This window comes from Zingiber officinale, chromosome 9A (assembly GCF_018446385.1).
Source record: "Zingiber officinale cultivar Zhangliang chromosome 9A, Zo_v1.1, whole genome shotgun sequence".
Classification (NCBI taxonomy): Eukaryota; Viridiplantae; Streptophyta; class Magnoliopsida; order Zingiberales; family Zingiberaceae; genus Zingiber; species Zingiber officinale.
The window spans coordinates 60,231,448-60,248,760 of record NC_056002.1 but is presented as its reverse complement, the minus strand read 5'-3'; the positions used below and the strand labels follow the sequence as shown (position 1 = coordinate 60,248,760).

General features: G+C 34.3%; 1 protein-coding gene across 2 annotated transcripts; it reads right to left on the bottom strand.

Annotated features, from left to right (window-relative positions):
- Window positions 1-501: 501 nt before the first annotated feature.
- Window positions 502-15,256, bottom strand: LOC122018756 (protein NPGR2-like). 2 transcript variants are annotated; one of them, XM_042576168.1, is made up of 8 exons: window positions 14,987-15,256; window positions 14,833-14,890; window positions 13,980-14,274; window positions 12,203-12,452; window positions 9,303-10,519; window positions 7,065-7,215; window positions 4,807-5,147; window positions 502-1,036 (listed from the first exon to the last, which is right to left on the bottom strand). In XM_042576168.1, exons 3-7 carry the CDS (start codon window positions 14,211-14,213, stop codon window positions 4,831-4,833), a joined length of 2,169 nt encoding a protein of 722 aa, XP_042432102.1. In that variant the 5' UTR covers window positions 14,214-14,274; window positions 14,833-14,890; window positions 14,987-15,256; the 3' UTR covers window positions 502-1,036; window positions 4,807-4,830. The 2 variants fall into 2 exon arrangements, with proteins under 2 accessions (XP_042432102.1, XP_042432101.1); XM_042576167.1 differs by lacking the exon at window positions 14,833-14,890.
- Between the last annotated feature and the right edge of the window lie 2,057 nt (window positions 15,257-17,313).

Genomic DNA, 17,313 nt, shown 5'->3' with positions numbered 1-17,313 from the left:
TAGTTTGGTGGATCTCATTTTTTATATATGTATTCAGTTGGCAAAGATTATTAACTAATAGATAGGGAAGCCTTTAAATTATGAAAATATTCATAAAAAATATCTTGTGTTATGTATTGAATTTTTTTTTTCTTTTCTCTTCTCCCAAAGTTGTCTCCCATGTGTGTTAAACGTTTGCTCGCCGTCGTTCTCTTGTCGTGTAAATACCTCTATGCATCATCGACCGTCGACTCTCTAGTCCCTTCGTCTTTCTATTTATATTTATTCCCTTCTCTTCAAAACAGCAACAGTATGGACAACAGCAGCATGCTCAATGTTATTACCTCTTGCGGGCATGACATCATACTTTTGCTCATAATCTAATTCATCTAATTTGATTTGTCTAGGTTAATTGATTTGGTAGATTTGCTGGACTCTCTTCGTTAATATATTTGGTATTACGATTCGATAAGATTTATTTATTTAATAATAAAAGAATATATAAAATATACAAACTCGATGTATCTCTCTTCTCAAGCATTATTTTCTTGACGAGTGAGAATTGTTTAAAATAAAATATAAACCTCCAATAAGATAATTGATCAAGACTACTAAAACAGATCATGTCTCCTCTACTAGCAAGGCATAGAAAAGGCTGATAAACACATCTTATTGGCCTATTCTCATTCTCCATGAGTTTTTTGCTTCGTGTTTTCCGACAAGCATAGAGAGGTAGGTATAAACTATATGCATCAATAAACACGAGAAGCTCATTGGGTAAATGGAACTGATCGTCAAACTCCTTAGAAAAAGATCATCGGAAAACAATTCACAATGTCGTACTTCGCCTAAATTCAATTCACCCAGGGAGACGGTCCAGTTTCACCACTGCCATCAATGTAAGTTTCTGGCATTGGCCACATCTTTAAACCACTCGAATCTTCCCAGAATCCTTGAGTAAACCAGCTGCTTACGACTAAGGATGCTTTCCATCCATCAGATAGAAGGCTGCCAATGAAAATAGCCCAACTAGAGCAGATAGCAGCAGCTTGGTTTCCTGTCAAAAAAAAAAAAACAATCAGCAAGTTAGAGAGTGGAGTGAATAACGATCAGCCGCTTATGACTAGGTATTCCATTACCACAGTTCGGTCCTGTGCCAAATAGCCGGTTGGCGTGTTGTGTGACCGATAAAAAATTCCGTGCCTTAATAAGGCGTGCTTCAGGATAAGATTTTTTGAGGAAAAAAAATGGTATTTCAATTCAGTATTTTTTTTTTTTTTGAGGAAAAAAAATGGTATTCCAATGTAAAAGAAATTGAGATGGGGAACTGAACAACAATGTCAAACAGGACATAACAAACAAAATTAATGCTATGTAAAATATAAATTGAACAATAACAGTGCATTAGTTGCACATGAAGTAAAATACTTGGTCGATAGAAAATCTAAAATGCTATGTATGCTCAGAAGCCTTTGCCTAGGTCAGATATACTGTCTCAGGATATTGACTATCATACAAACACATAATTTACGAAAAACTACCGAAACAAAGACTAGCACCCAGAATATAGTAGATCATTTCCCTATTGTCCTACCTCTGAAATTTCTACCTGGTCTTACATTGGAAAATCATGTGTTATCCCATCTAGGCATAAAAGGAGAATTACACTAACATGAAGAAGTCAATATTGTCCCGGGGCTATGGTGCCGCGGTAGGACATTCAGGTTGTCACCTAGGCATCCACAGTTCGATCCCCATCTATGGCGTATTTGCAAGAATTTTTCTTCCAAATATGACGCGCAATCAAAGGATGTTGGTCTCTTGGGCTACCCACTGCGCGCGCTTCTCGATTTACCTTGGTGTTCGATGGAAAAATTTTGTGAGGCCAGATCGATCACCCTAGGGCTAGTCAATGAGACTAACTGGGTTTATCATTTTTACGTGCACTTCACGATTTATCATAGTGGCCAGTGGAAAACTTCCATGGGATTGGTCCGGTCACCCACGGCTAGTCAATAAGGCTAACTGGATTTATCATTTTTTTTTTTTCTATTAGAATGCTTCCAAAGTTTCAATATGATCAAATTGCCACCTTGGCATACATTAACCACACCAAATACTTTACATCTATCCTTACCTCCAAAACTTATCATAGTCTTGAATTGACAGTTCCTATAAATAAATCTGCTACATAAGTAGTTTGGATGAGAATTTGGATTTGTTAGTAGATTTTTAATTTATAAAAAATGTACGCACACATATTTTATCTTCTTGGGGCTGCAATATTGTCAAATTTCCCTTGTGCTCGGAATTTCATTGGACATTTTACCAAAGGGCGCACCTCAAGTTATTTTAATTTTACGAAAGAGCCCACTTAGTAGAGATTCCAAAATGACACCACTCATCTAAAGCAGCCAAAAACAATCAAAATCACTTTCCAGTGGTCAAAATAGTAGTCTCAATTGAGAGCATATAGTAATACTAGTCTCAATTGACCACTGAAAGTGTTCTTGGAAAAAAACTTTGATGTTCAAGTAGTCAAAATTAAGAAGGATTCCTCAAAGCACAATGGTGATGTTTTTCCAAAACCACCTACATAGAACAAAGAAACACCTTGATGGTCTCAAAATAAAGAAATAAAAGCACAAGTATATTCCTAGGAGCACAATCTGTCACTTTGACCGATATAAGGCTAGTTGTTTTTGAAATAAATAAATAAATTTGACGATCTTCTATAGAAGAACAATACATAGCACGATGACTTCTAGAAGTCAAAATTAAAATATAAAAGAACCATATCATCCAATAAGCTCGTAGAAATCTATTCATGCTTCATGCCCTTCTTAATTTTGACCACAACTACGTGTTTTTTTAAAAAAAAAAAATAATGGCTTTCTTATGGTGAAGATGACAATATAAGATCACCATTACATTCATAGTGATCCTAGAAATCCATTCACGCCCTTAATTTTAAGGAACACATTTTAAGGAACGCCCTTCTTGATTTGACTACTAAGGTCATTAAGGTGTTTTCTGAGGAAACGATCTTCAAAAAAAAAAAGTATTGATGGTCTCTCAATAGTCAAAAATGACAATATGAGACTAACATTGTATTGATAGTGCTCGCAGGAATGTATTCATTCCCTTCTTGGCTTTGACCACTAGAAGTTAATAAAAATATTTTTACAAGTTTAAACATGTTTCAGCAAGTGCAAGAATATTTTTAGAATGTCAGATGGAAGGCATCGGTTGATAAATTACAAAGTGTGGTGTGCATGTTGGTAAATGCTAAATTTTATGTGTGCCTTTTGGTAAGTATTGAATTTCACTAATTAAATATAGCCTTTCTCTGTCAAATTGTCATTTGCCCGGTCAAGACTCACTTTTGATCAAAGCGAGGAGAAATTTCATAACAAAATATAGCTAAAATTAATGCCAGCATTCTAGATGTACCATGATAGCCTTCAACGGGTGAGGAATGCAGAAAGTATCAAACAAAGACACTTTTAAGGATGTGTTGACTTCTTACTTACTGTTTGATAGGTGGCTTGTTAAATCACAGAATCAAGCTACCTCTGACCTTCATAAATTCCTATGATTTAGCATAATAATAGATGCGGAGCAGGGATACTTGTGACAAAAAAGTGCTCCAAATAAAGGGTTTCAGTGGCATACCACACAAAATGGAAAAAAAAAATCACTTCACATTTGCTTGCAGACAGTTGTGAAGAAGAAAACTGATGTTAGAAATCATACACGCAAGAAACGAGACTGAATTCTACAAAAGGTGAAAGCTGAATATAAGACAATTGAGAAGAAGAAAACTGATGTTAGAAATCATACACGCAAGAAACGAGACTGAATTCTACGAAAGGTGAAAGATGAATATATAAGTCAAGGGTTTGAGTATTCAATCAGTGTCTAAATAAAATTACTTAAATCTCAGAAGAGTAGATTTTCAAGAAACAAGTTTGAATATTCATTTCATTGTTTAACAAGATAACTTAAATCTTAGAAAGTGAATTCTTGTGACTAATGAGACAGTAATGGCATATGGTTTTGATTAACATAACAAATGAAACAATAAAAGACTGATCGAAAGCCTTACTAGCAAACACATGGGATTCAGCTGTTCACTTTCAGCCGAAATCTGTGGAGCAAAGAACCAAGTTATTGCTGTGGCACATATGTCATTGGATATTCATTTGTTTACAAAGGAATGATTAGCAAATCAGAATCAGACAGTTGGGGTGCAAGTGTTAGCTCTGCAACGATTGTCAAACTTCAAGTGCCTGATGTTTTAACTCAGACTTTTCAGTTTTATTTGACATCCCAGAAAAATTCTGTACATACCAAGGAAGAACAATGGCCCTTTTCATAAACCATGGTGCCATTTATGGTAAATTTGAAAAAAAAAAAAAAACCTACTCTTATTTATTCACAACAAATGGTGATCGGAGTTGTCAGATCACCGCCCCATGTACTGCTAGGAAGAGGAGGCTGTGCCTAGAGAACCTAATGGCCTATAGTGAAAGATCAGCATCAATAGGAAGATAACATATGGCGATGCACATTAGAGGCACCTTCTCCTAAGGCCTATATATAAGACCTGCTATAACAATGCGAGGGTCCTTTTAGCAGGTCACATCGCATCTGTTGAAAGTTAGGTCATAACAGGTGACTTCTATGATCCAAGAAATATATGCATGAGAAATTTTATCATTTCTAATTCTATGCACTTAAATGATTGAAGCAACCTAAATACACAAAGCAGTAGGACCTGATACCGCAAAACACTAAAATAGTTGCAGATTCACAATAACTTACAGAGTTTGATTGTTGTGGAAGACGTCATCTGAAAGGTTCAACTGGTGCAGTCTCTTCAAGGAGAGTGGCAGCCTGAAAACACTCAGAAGCTTCAAGTGCCAACCTTGGATTTTCAGCTTTATAAATTAGACCAAGATTGAACCAAGCAATATGGTTAGCGTGGTCAAGTCGAAGTGCATCAGTGAGGAAGCCTTTGATGACGGCCAATGAAGTGTCATTTAGATCTCTAAGGACAATCGCAGTGGAGACCAAGCTAGGGACATGGCCTGGTTCTATGTCCAAGGCTTTAGCATATGCTCCTTGAGCTTCTTTAAGGAGGCCCTTTGCTTCATATAACTGTCCTGAAATCAATAGAGTTTAATGTGTAAGATTAAAATTGAGTGGAAATTTACACAAACAAAAAGCATTCGAAATAAAAGAGAGAATAGAAAAAGAATCTTTACATGTACTGATATTGTACTTGGCATGGTTTAAAGTGCCGTGCCGAAACGGACGAAACGTCTCGTTCCGCTCGGCGACCGACATCGGCACAACCCCGACACCAGACCCACGACAGGTGCAATGTGTTGCGCAACCCCGTGGTCACAGCAAAGGGGTCGCTCGACCCTGCAACAGTAGCGAAGAGGTCGCATAACCCTTTCGCTGCCGCCGTGGAGACATCGTGCGATCCTGCGCTCACTGCAGAGGGGTCGCACAACCAACGTGGTCGCATCGAACGAGTCATGCAATCCTCGTAGCTATGGCTGGTCGCGCAACCCTGCGACGGCACCGAAGTCGTGCGGGCTCGCGAGTGGTGTTGGATTTCAGATTTTTTTTAATTAAACTTAGTTTAATTTTTTTAATCAACTCCTAGTTATGGTGGAGATAATCTAAAGAGACTTTATTAAATCCTAATAAAATTATCTAATTAATTTTATATTTCATTTATTTTAATTTAAAAATTATAATAAATTATTTATTTATTTATTTATCTATTTTCATGTCTTTTTCTTTTTTAAAAGATTATTTTTTATCTTGTTTATTTTTTAAATATTTATGTTAAATATTTTAATTTTTAATTAATATATTTTATATTTAAAAATACCGAAACTATATCAGCACGGCACGATACGGTACCGAAACCATATCGTTCCGGTCCAGGACCGAAACTTCGGCACGGGTCGAAATTTTAAACCTTGGGTGGATCACGTATGCATCCGACGGTTACAATAATCAAGCAAACCATCAACCGGAAAGTACACAAAAAAATTTCCACAAGATCTTCTCTAAAAAAAATAAAAATCCAACGATGATATGAGGTTAGCATACCTAACTACCAGAATCCCAGTATATCAATTGATGTCCTCAAAGGTGGAACAGGACAGGGAGGACTAAGCAGGGAAGGTTAATAATGAGAAAATTCAAAAATTAATGGTGTTGGAGTCTTTGCAAGAATGTAAGACATTCATCTTTCATATGCGCCCAAAAGAAATGCAAAACCAATCAGTTTATACAATTACAATCTGATCATTAACAATAATGCTACTCCAAATACTTATTATAATATATCCCGTTACACCAGCTAGATCAAACAAGAAACTGTCTCAATGCAATGAGACTATAGAGCAAGTAGGTCCTAATGGAATCTATGAGATTTTGCAACAAAATAATATAGGAAGGATGAGATACGAGAGGCACAAAACCAAAAATGTAAGATGTGCTTCATGAACGTGCTACTCATCACGACAAATTATAAATGATCAATGGCAACAAGTCAAGTTCATTGTAAACTATAGAACCATAGTAAATGAGTCACTACATGAATTCCTCAAAGGGAATTTGAGAACAGAACTAGTTTATCCAAAGTTCTAGTTAGATATCCGCATCTTCTTATTTAGTAAATTGGTACTGCTAAATTCTTCTCTTTAGATGAATCACAGAATAGCCTGTGTATTGAAAGATATCTAGGAACAAACCACTCCAATCTTGAGGCAATCATGGCAGTTACAATAATCAGCTTTCGCAGATTATGTTGAAAACAAACCAGTTTAAGCTGAAGAAAACAACAAATTCAGGATAATTAAACAGCCGAAAGGTCCACTGACACTAAGTAAAAAGAGTCTTTTAGAAACAATCATCTAATTAAATTCTCGTGAACAAAAGAAAATCAAGAGAAAAAAAAAATAAAAACTAAAACTAGAAAGCAGGTGATTATTGCAGACCGGCAGTATATAAAATGTAGCTTGGATAAAGAAAAAATAGTTGACAAACATGGATACCTGTTGCATGCCATGCTAAAGCAGAATAAGGATTAATAGCTTTGAAATTTTTTAAGCAAACTTCAGCATCCCTCCATTGTGACATGCTTATGTAGACATTAGTAAGATCATACCAAGTCTGAAGTTCCAAACTTCTATCAATTTTTCCACCCTGCAAATAGTAATCTGTGAAGTAATATTTCCAGATATATCTGAATTGAGAGGGATAAAATATTACATTATTGATGCATGGAATTGCAACGTATGTATTTATAGCCCTTAGAAATATACTAAATTTTTCTCAAACTTAGGCATACCTTAAACTAGGTTACATCTAATATTTTTAACACTCCCACTGAAGCTACAGTGTAGATACTATCTAAGTTGAACTTCTTCAGATGAATTATAAGAAGTCTCTTAAGGAAAAGATAAACCTGAGTAAAACACTTATCAAAAAGCAAAAAAACAAGGCTGGTGCAGTGGCATGAAGATTCAAGGCTCTGAACTGATCTTCAAAGAGATGGCAACAAGATTATGGTTGTCAAGAAAGAGATATTAGAAATTCGTGAAGATCTTTAAATGTCTCGACTTAGTTCCTTGACTACTCAAATTCAAGACATCATGAGATTTTGAAGTTTGAGGTTAGATAAAAATTGAGAGATTGCAGAGTGAAATAAATATATCAAGGTTCAGCATCTACTCTTGAAATTTTATCAAGGTTTAAAATTTCCAACAATGTCAAAGTTTCAATCATGGACCAGAACTATATATAACTATCTATCTTTGGTATCATATCATGTCATGCCGATGCAATTTCGCATATTTTTAAAATATAAGTGTATATTAATTAAAAAAACACTTTTATTAATATTTAATTATTATAATCGTTAACTATTTTATATTTCAAGTGTCGAGTTCATATTTTAATATTATCTCGTGAGATGTTTAATGCCTATTAAAATTTTGTAGCAACTATTAAACATAACAACCAAGTTTTTATTCTACTAAGTGGAATCAGTTATATGGATCCTCCTGCGTCATTAGGGTCGATCACAAAGAGCATATGTTGTTCTCCTCCATTTCAACAATCCTATTTGTATCTTATGTAAAACATTTATCAACCTCTATCATTTTGCAAAAATAAACCTAGGCTCTTAAATCTCTATAACTCATTATCTCCCATCTTAACAATTATCTTATTTATAAACTTAAATTTTATATTTTATTTTATATAAATTATTTTTAAAAAATATATTATTTTCTTTATCTTACATATATATATATATATATATATATATATATATATATATATATATATATATATAACACAATTATGATGTATATTAATTATTTATAACACGGTTATAAGTTATAACACTTTTACAAATTTATAATGATGATATATAGATAGATATATAATAATTTTTTTTAATATAACAGTTTTAATTTAAACCATTATGTAATTCTTTTTGCCGCCAGGGTCACAATTTAGTCGGTGATCACGATTACTTCATTTGAGGTTTCAACCAATGCTCTCTCCTCCAACCACATCTCCCACCCAGATAAAAAAACCTTATTTATGTGCACCACCCAAAGTCAAAGAGTCGTCGCCACTCAATGTTGCTTGTCACTGCTATTACCACTTGCTAATCGACGTTTCTTGTTGCTTCCTATTAAGTTTTCAAGCATTTTATAGCCCTAAACCTAGTTTTTTTAAAATATCTATAACTTTACCGCCGCTTTCATTTTATAGTATTAGATTGGCATTTTAAGGGCTACATTTCAACACCACAAAGCATAAAGAAAAATAATCCTATGGTAAATATATGAAAAATAAAAGTATACACTACAATTCTTAGTGCTTTGTCATTGCACATCAAGCAACTTCTACAAGATGAATGATAATTATAAGATGGAAGATAATGACAACAATGAAGCAAGATAAATCTACTAAGCAATTAGAAAATATATTACATAATCAAAAACTTTCTCATATGATATGACATGCCCATAAAACATATTTGTTATTGTAAATGCCAATCTTAAAAGATTTCTAACATATTCTATTTAGTAAAGGTTGTTTAGACTGAGATCCTACATAGGACAATGAGTAAGCATAGGATTGGCCTTAGACCAATTAAGATCATATATAACAAACAAAAAGGAATAATACATATTAATATATATAACAAAAGAAAAAGAATAATAATCCATTGTGACAGATAATAAAAGCATTTTAGAAGAAGAAGATTATTTTACCTTCAAAGTTGCTAGTCCAAAGCCAAAACTTTTAGTCTTCAACTGAATTACTGCAAGAAGATGAGTATATGTCTCAATTGCATTCTTCAATTGCCCTTGTGCGATTTGAATTTTAGCTTTAGTCCTCAACAATACCCCGTGATTCCATTTTCCTGTTTGTTCCAAAGCAGCATTAATAATAGTTTCAGCATCAACAAACCGCTTCTGTGCAGACAATATTCGAGCTAAAAGAATCCATCCTTCAATATTTGATCCAGCTTCAAGTTGCATGAGCTGTTTGGCATAACGAAGAGCTGAATCCAACTTTCTTTGTTCAGCATTTTCCAAGCTTAGATTATATAAGATCCTATAATCTTTCCCAGGGACCACTTTTTCAGCTTTTTCAAGCGAGTAAATTGCCTCAGACTGCCTTAAAACCCTCTCTGAGTCAGAACTAGAAGACCTAGCCTGAGTTGAAAGAGAAATTCCAAGTAAACAATTAGCTAGACTTTCAATTTGGCCACAGCAACCATGCAAGTTGGTGAGAGCCCTGCGTGCAAACATAACACCATCTTCTGCACACGAAATATTCTCACCACAAACTTTAGAAGCAAGTAACAATGCTTTCACACAATTTGGATCCTCTGAAGCACTCAGTAGCTTTCTCAGTAGATTCAAAGCAGTAAGATCATCATTTTCCCCCAAATAACACAAAGCAAGAGTATAGTATTGGGTTTTCCTATCTAGGGCACCAGGTAGTAATTCTTCTACCTGATTGGCCAGTGAACCTAACTGCCCTGATATGGCTAGCGCAAAAGTCAGATGATGAAGAATAGATGGGTCCCATTCAATTCTCTTCAGAGAAAACTTTCTCAGTAGAATAGTTAACAGAAGAACAGCCTCTTCTATATTGTTCCTAGGAATAAAAGCGCCATCCATTTGAAAACGAAGGTTAGGGGGGCTTGCATCAAAGCCTCCATAAAGAAGAAAAATAGCAAATTCCTTTTGTATCTTTGCTGTGGTGACAGCATCAAGATTCCAGTGTCCAAGAAGGGCTCTCCGGTAAGATAAGATGACCTCATGGGAAAACCCAGCCAGTTTCCATAGCTCTGGAAGTAACTCAACCGCCCTGCGTACTATCTCCTGTAACTTACTATCAGTAAGAAAGTTCCCCACAGAGCCATCAGTTAAAGCAGACTCTAAAGTGTCCAGGACAATGTTGCATGATTGAGCAGCTTCTGCAACAAATTTAGAAATATCTTGGACATTCGTTAAATTCACATTCAATTCATAATGAGCAAAAAGATTAAAAAAAAAAAACCAGAAACAAAAAAGATACTGCCTAACTAATACATCTGAGAAACAAGAAACTAAAGTTACATGATGAATGGCGATACATATTTACCATAAAGAAGTTACATAGGTAAAATTTGTTTCAGCAGGTTTAACACATCGACAACAAAATTTCTTACATCATAAGGAGAGGATGCAAGAGAGGTTAAAATATCAAATGTTTAGTCACGAAGGCCAAGCTTGTCAGCTGCTCATTTTGGAGATTCAACACCCCAATTAGAGCATCCACATCAGTTTCCCTATCACTATATCTAAAATTTAGGGTAAATAACTTACTTTATTAAATTTAAACAATCACTTTTCACTTCACACTACATCAACTACCCTAAAATTTCCATTATCTATTATTTTCTTCTCTTTCTTCTATTTTTTTATTATTATATTTATAGAATGAGTGGAAGGAGAGATATTGAAAAGAATGAGTGGAAGGAGAGAGATTGAAAAAAAATATATTATTTTACTTTTAGGATAGAGGTTTCATTTCCTAAATTTAGAAATCACTATTCATCAAATCTAAATTTAGGGAATAGATAGGATAGCTGATGCAAAGGCTTTTTAGCTACCCTATCTAAAATTTAGGATAAAATCTTTGAATAGAGTAGCTGATGTGGATGCTCTTACACTTTTCAAACAAAGTTACATTCATTAAAATTTGTCTATCAAAACCAAAATTATAACTAACAAAAAATTATATATACTAGATCACACACTCTTAGTGCTTATCTCCAATTTCCTTAATATATTAACATTCCTTAGAGAAAGGATCCTCTGATCTCATTTCAAAATTTTGCAACAAAAGAAGAGTTCTCTAAAAGATATTGCACAAATGCAACACTAGTGATGAAACACACTTCAGATGCTGCTGAAGCAATAATATAGAGATATGCACTAGTGAAAAGCTATGTTATAATAAGTTGCAATATGCACACAGCAACAAACATCTAGGACCATAGTTTTGATTACGCCATACTTGCTATGAGTCTCTGTCATAGAGCACACTCCTAAAATCACACATGCATAATGATCAAAACATAAAGACATGATGGGTCATGCAACAGTCTTTTTAGTCAAGTGAATTGGACTTTATGCCCATACCTAATCAGTTGAATTAAATGAACTAACATGATAAAAGTTATCTTAGAACAAAACTTAGCAGTTTGTATAGCCCAAAAAAGAACTCAAAATGTCTAGTACAAATTTCCTAGAACCCAAGAGATGCAAAGATGCATCTCTCTCAGCAATGAACATGTGATTGCCTACACTTAGATCTAGCAGATTTGGCAGTATGTGGTTCATGGGCATTCTGAAGGGAAACCTGACTCACACTAATAAACCTTAAAATGGCACAACTACCATTTTAGGTGGCAAAAATCAGTCATAAATATATAACCTCCGCATAGTACATTCACCACTTAGAGTGGAAGGATTATTCATCCTATACGATTGTAAATTTTCTAACTTGTTTATAGAAGTACCTTTACGATAATGTAAGAAATTGTATTTATGCTCGGCCACTTAGAGTGCAGTTCAAATCAGTTAGAAACTATGATTCAGAATAAAAGGCACACCTTTAAACCTTCCCAGATCTTGCAATGCTCTTGCTTTTAAATACACTGCTTCAAGAAGTAAGCCAACTGCATGTATGGACATTGGCCGAGCATCCCAGTTTGTATGATTCTTGTGGTGTTCCATTCTTTTATTTATCGTGGACCTTATCTTAGGAGCCACTGAAGCAAGATCTATGCCATCAAAAACACGAAGTGCAGCTTCTACATTTCCTCTTTGATACTCCAGCCTGCCAAGCAAGGCTCTTGCTTCCTACAAGATAAAAAAAAAAAAAAAAAACTCTTTTATGTAACTTCAATTGGTACCAAACAATAATTTTGTATTGTAGGTCTGTATAAAGTAATGACATACAAAACATAAATACACTCTAAATACACATTGAAAACCGTTTAGAAGATAGTACAGTGGCATTGTTATAGATCAGAAGATCCTGGAAAACACTTTCATCATCAAATATACAAATTTGTATAAATATGGAAATCCAAGATACCAAGCAAATAACAGTAACCATATGCACAATGACTAAAAAAAATTGAGCTTCAAACACTTCAAGTATACTATAAAAATTCAGGTTTGAAAGAATTATACAAGATAAGATGTGCCTATAAAATAAAGGCAGCCCAATGCACGAAGCTCCCACCAATGGAGCTCCGGAGAAGGGTCTATTGTACATAGCCTTACTCTGCTTTACAAAAGGTTGTTTCCAAGACTCAAACCGGTGACCTCTAGGTCACACGGCGCAACTTTACCGTTGTGCTAAGGATCCCCTTCAGGATAAAATGTGTCTATGCAAAATATTATTTAATTAACTGTTCATGATACTCAAACAGTTACCCTAGCGATTAACACATAACAGTTAATAAGCAAATAAAGTTTTAGTTTGTATTTTCACAGCTTTTAGTGCTTATGAGTTATGACAAAAAAGAAAATTTAATTTTAATGTGCAAAAAATTGATAATTTTCTACATATTCCTATTGTCTTCATATATACCAAGTTGTGATTCATTCTCTTCAGTATTGAGTACAGGTTAATATAGTGATCCCCTTTGGTTGAGACTTGAGATAGTCCACTACTTTTGAACCTTTGCAACTAAATTCTAAAGTAATCCAATTTGAGCAAGATCTATGTTTAACATACTCTTTTGCCAATAGATGTCTTTCCATTTCCTTTTATTGTTTCCTCAAGTTTGTATGAAATAAAGAAAAAAAAAATATTAAATTAGTCATGTTATCCAAATAATTTCTAAAAATATCTAGTTGATCTGTAGTAGATTACATTTGCTTGGGTGAGATAATTGAAAAATAAACCAATATCTCATTGCAAATGCACTAGGCATAGCTACTTGAAGCAATAAATATTCTTAGGTGGGCCTATATAATACCACAAGGACCTTTTCTAAAAGTGCAATACCAATTGTATAAAAATATCTTGGGAGCAACTTAATGTTACCTAAAGCTCAGGATGGGTTAAAATAAGGCTTCGCTAAGGCTGATTGATTATAAACAAGTTAAGCATCAGCATTTTGTTAGCCTTTAGATAATGACAAGCCAAATGTTTAAATGAATATGCTAAATTGAGCTTGACTATGTATACCCTCATGCACAGCAGCATGGCAAAATAAGCTCACAAAGTAACAGAGAATTGCATGTATTGTTTCTTAATATCATAAAGACAATCCTAATTCTAGAATTGAAAGTATATAGACATGCATGTGCATCAGAACTTTATGAAGGGCTCATCGCCACCATAAACTGGTGCCTAAAAAGACTGACACCAACCTCATAATTCAAGCAGAGACCTTCACGAAGAGATGACTCCGCTTCTTCAATGTTTCCAATGTCAACCCTTTGTTCAATCTCACTATTTTGTTGAGTATATTGGTCTACCGAGACATCCTTTGTGGACAAGAACTCAGTTGATTGGGTCATTTCGTTGACTTGCATTTGTTCACCAGAACACAAGCAGTTCATTGTGTTCCTCATAAGGACAGAGAAGGAACCTCTCCTCTTCATTCATTTCTAATCATTCACGCAGCTTGAAGAAGACTCTGTACCATCTACTTTTGAGAGATACCTAGCATATACAGAAAAGGAAGGAGTGTTAAAGAACCACTGATGAGTGGTATCCCAACTGACAGCAAGCAAATCAATTCGAACTCCATTGAACTGTTGTGAAATTCCTCATAAACAGACAAAATAAAAGATGGAATATCACACACAAACAGACACTCAAAACGCATGATGAATCCAGTGTTAGGGACCTATCCAAGAATTCAACTTTTGGCTTAATTTACCATAGAAAACTTTGCAACCTTGACAATCTGCGAAGGGTATGAGACAAGAAAACAAAAGACTAAAGCACTGATGAAACTTAGAAAAGCTGAGAGATCGAACAATACAAAACAAAAGTTTATAACGCAGACTTACTATCTATCTCAGGGAAAAAGGAAAATATGAAACCAAGAAAGAAGATTAACAATCAAACACCTCAAAAGCCCGGATCCCAACACAAAGAGCAATTCGAACAACCACAAAACTGCCCCGGATGAACCAAAACCACACCTTTCGCGCCCTCCGTCCTCTCGAAACCCTAATTACCGATTGCGAAAACACAACACAAAGAAGATCCTACCAGAGATTTCTTCAACCTCCCCGTCCAAAATAGGCAGACACTCGCCAACTCTCGAAACCTGGCCAAGTTAATGTAGCCAGTAATCCACAGAAGGGATACCGGACGAGTTTCGAAAGGGGCAATAAAAAAGTACTTCTAGGGCAATAAATCTTACCAATTCAACCAACCCTCGATCGGGGACCCAGCAATAAAATCTTAATCTCTCGACCTCTTTGATGAAATTCCGCCGAGGAAAAAAGCAAAATTCCTCAAAAAGAATCGCCCTGCCAAAGCATTCCGACGGTAATTCAAAGGAAATCGCTCCCTTTACCCTTCGAATTCCTCGAAATCTCCTATCAGGGAAGGGCGGCTTCTAAGAATTCTATTCAAATTAAGAAATCATCGCAATTTCTTAGGAATGTGGCAAAGATCGCTGAGAGACTTTAAAAAATAAAATAAAATTCAATTGTGCGTTTACTTGAATGGATAGAAAATGATGAGCGTGACTGCGTGAGTAGGAGGAGGAAATGAATGGATAGAAAAGAAGATGGGTACAAGAAAATTGAACCCAAAACAAAAATTAAAAGGACCTCCTTTATATCATATTGTTAAACGAGCATCTACTTTTAAAAAAATTATCGAAATAATATTTCACCCTAATTGTTATGAAAATATCTCTATTTTTTAATTGTTTGAAAAATCACTAAAAACAGCACATATAAATATTTATAATGTTGAAATCACTCGTGATATTGAACCATCCATAATTCATTTGTATTTTCTAAATATATCTAATAGTCGATGAAAGAATCACTTTCTTTCATATGAATGAGGAAGAGAAATACTTAGAAAATTTCTTTCATAAATAAAATTGTATCATCGTACTATAACTCCCCAACAGTTTCCCGATTCAATTTCACAATCTCATGTGACAAACATGTCACTATTTATCATCTTAGATGATCAGTGAGGTCATACTATAATTTTCATCATAATCATTTGAAAGTGGTGTAATTTTAATTAAAGTTACTCATAATTCTAGGTAGGATATGATAATTTTATTAAATTTTTTTAAAATAATATAATTTTGGTTAAAATTATTCTAACACAATGCAGTTTTTAAATAACTTATTTTTAAAGGTAAGCATATTTGTCGAATTTGTTTTATTCTACCGTAATCTTACTAGTTAATTAAGAATTTAAATTTTTTAATAATTAATTTTAATGAAACCTAAGTTTAAATTATATTAACGTCACTTTTAACATTAAAAATAATTATTAGTAATTTTCTTTTATTATTTTTTATATAATAATATATACTATTATGATTCTATTTAATCTCACAATAAAAGAATTTTACATTAGAAAATATATATTTCTTAACATTTTAATAAGATAAGTTTAATATTTAATATAAAAAATTTAATTATTTTTTATCAAGGAGAATTTATTACATAAGTTTGCTGAGATTTTTGAGTGTCGCATAGTACATAATATTATATATGTAATGCATATACATAATGATTAATTTTAATTAAAATTATTTATTTTTGAAGTAGTTCTATGTCAACGTAATGCAACTTTAATTAATACTATTTTAAAATGAAATACAGATATAGGTATTTTATATATTAAATTATAAGTAAAGTATTAATTTGTTAATTTTCAAAAGAGAAAGATTATTTTTGATGATATAAATAATTAGTAGTACCTTTTATTTTATTTCTGTCAAGAAAATTATCCATATGTTTACTTTGATGGATGGATAATAAGACGGATAGCATTGAGTGTTCCTTCCCTTCCACCAGCCCTTCAAGGAAAGAGACGTCGGTCTGACCGCGGCCCTCGGTTGTGAGGCCTAGATCTTGCCACGTCGGACAAGTTCCCATCCACCTATCCCGAGCGCGGGAGACGGGGCGCGTTTCCCCAACATTAACGTACATCCACCGCCGTCGGTTTTAATATATTTTTTTACTAAGTTTTCAAATACCTGAACGCGCACCGCCAGACGCAACTGTGCGTTCTCTCAGTTGACTTGGTCTCGCTGTCCAATCAACATGCTGGGTCGACCAATCTCGAAACGCCTACCGACAGTGACGTAAAACAAAGGGTCAGCGAATCTATCGCTGGCGTTTATTTTACCGCGGCGATAAAAAGTCAATCGAACACAGACGTTTACCCGGACACGCGGACCTAGGTCCCAGATTTCCCGTCCAATCACGTCATTGGATGTCGGGATGTCTAAAAAGGGTGGTGTTTTTGTATTTCGTGTTTTAAAATTAAAGGGCGTCAATTTTTTTCTTTTTCTTTTAATTTGTTTTTTACAGCTCACTTTCCTTTTCTTTTTTTGGTATTTTCTGCTCTTTTTCGTTTTTTTTTTTTTGCTTTGATCGAGAAAACACGGGACCACCGACCCTGTCAATTAAAATTGATTTTAAAAATGAGCGACGTGGTCTACCTCCAAATTAATTGGGTTGGATGGATTTAAAAATCTGAATTATC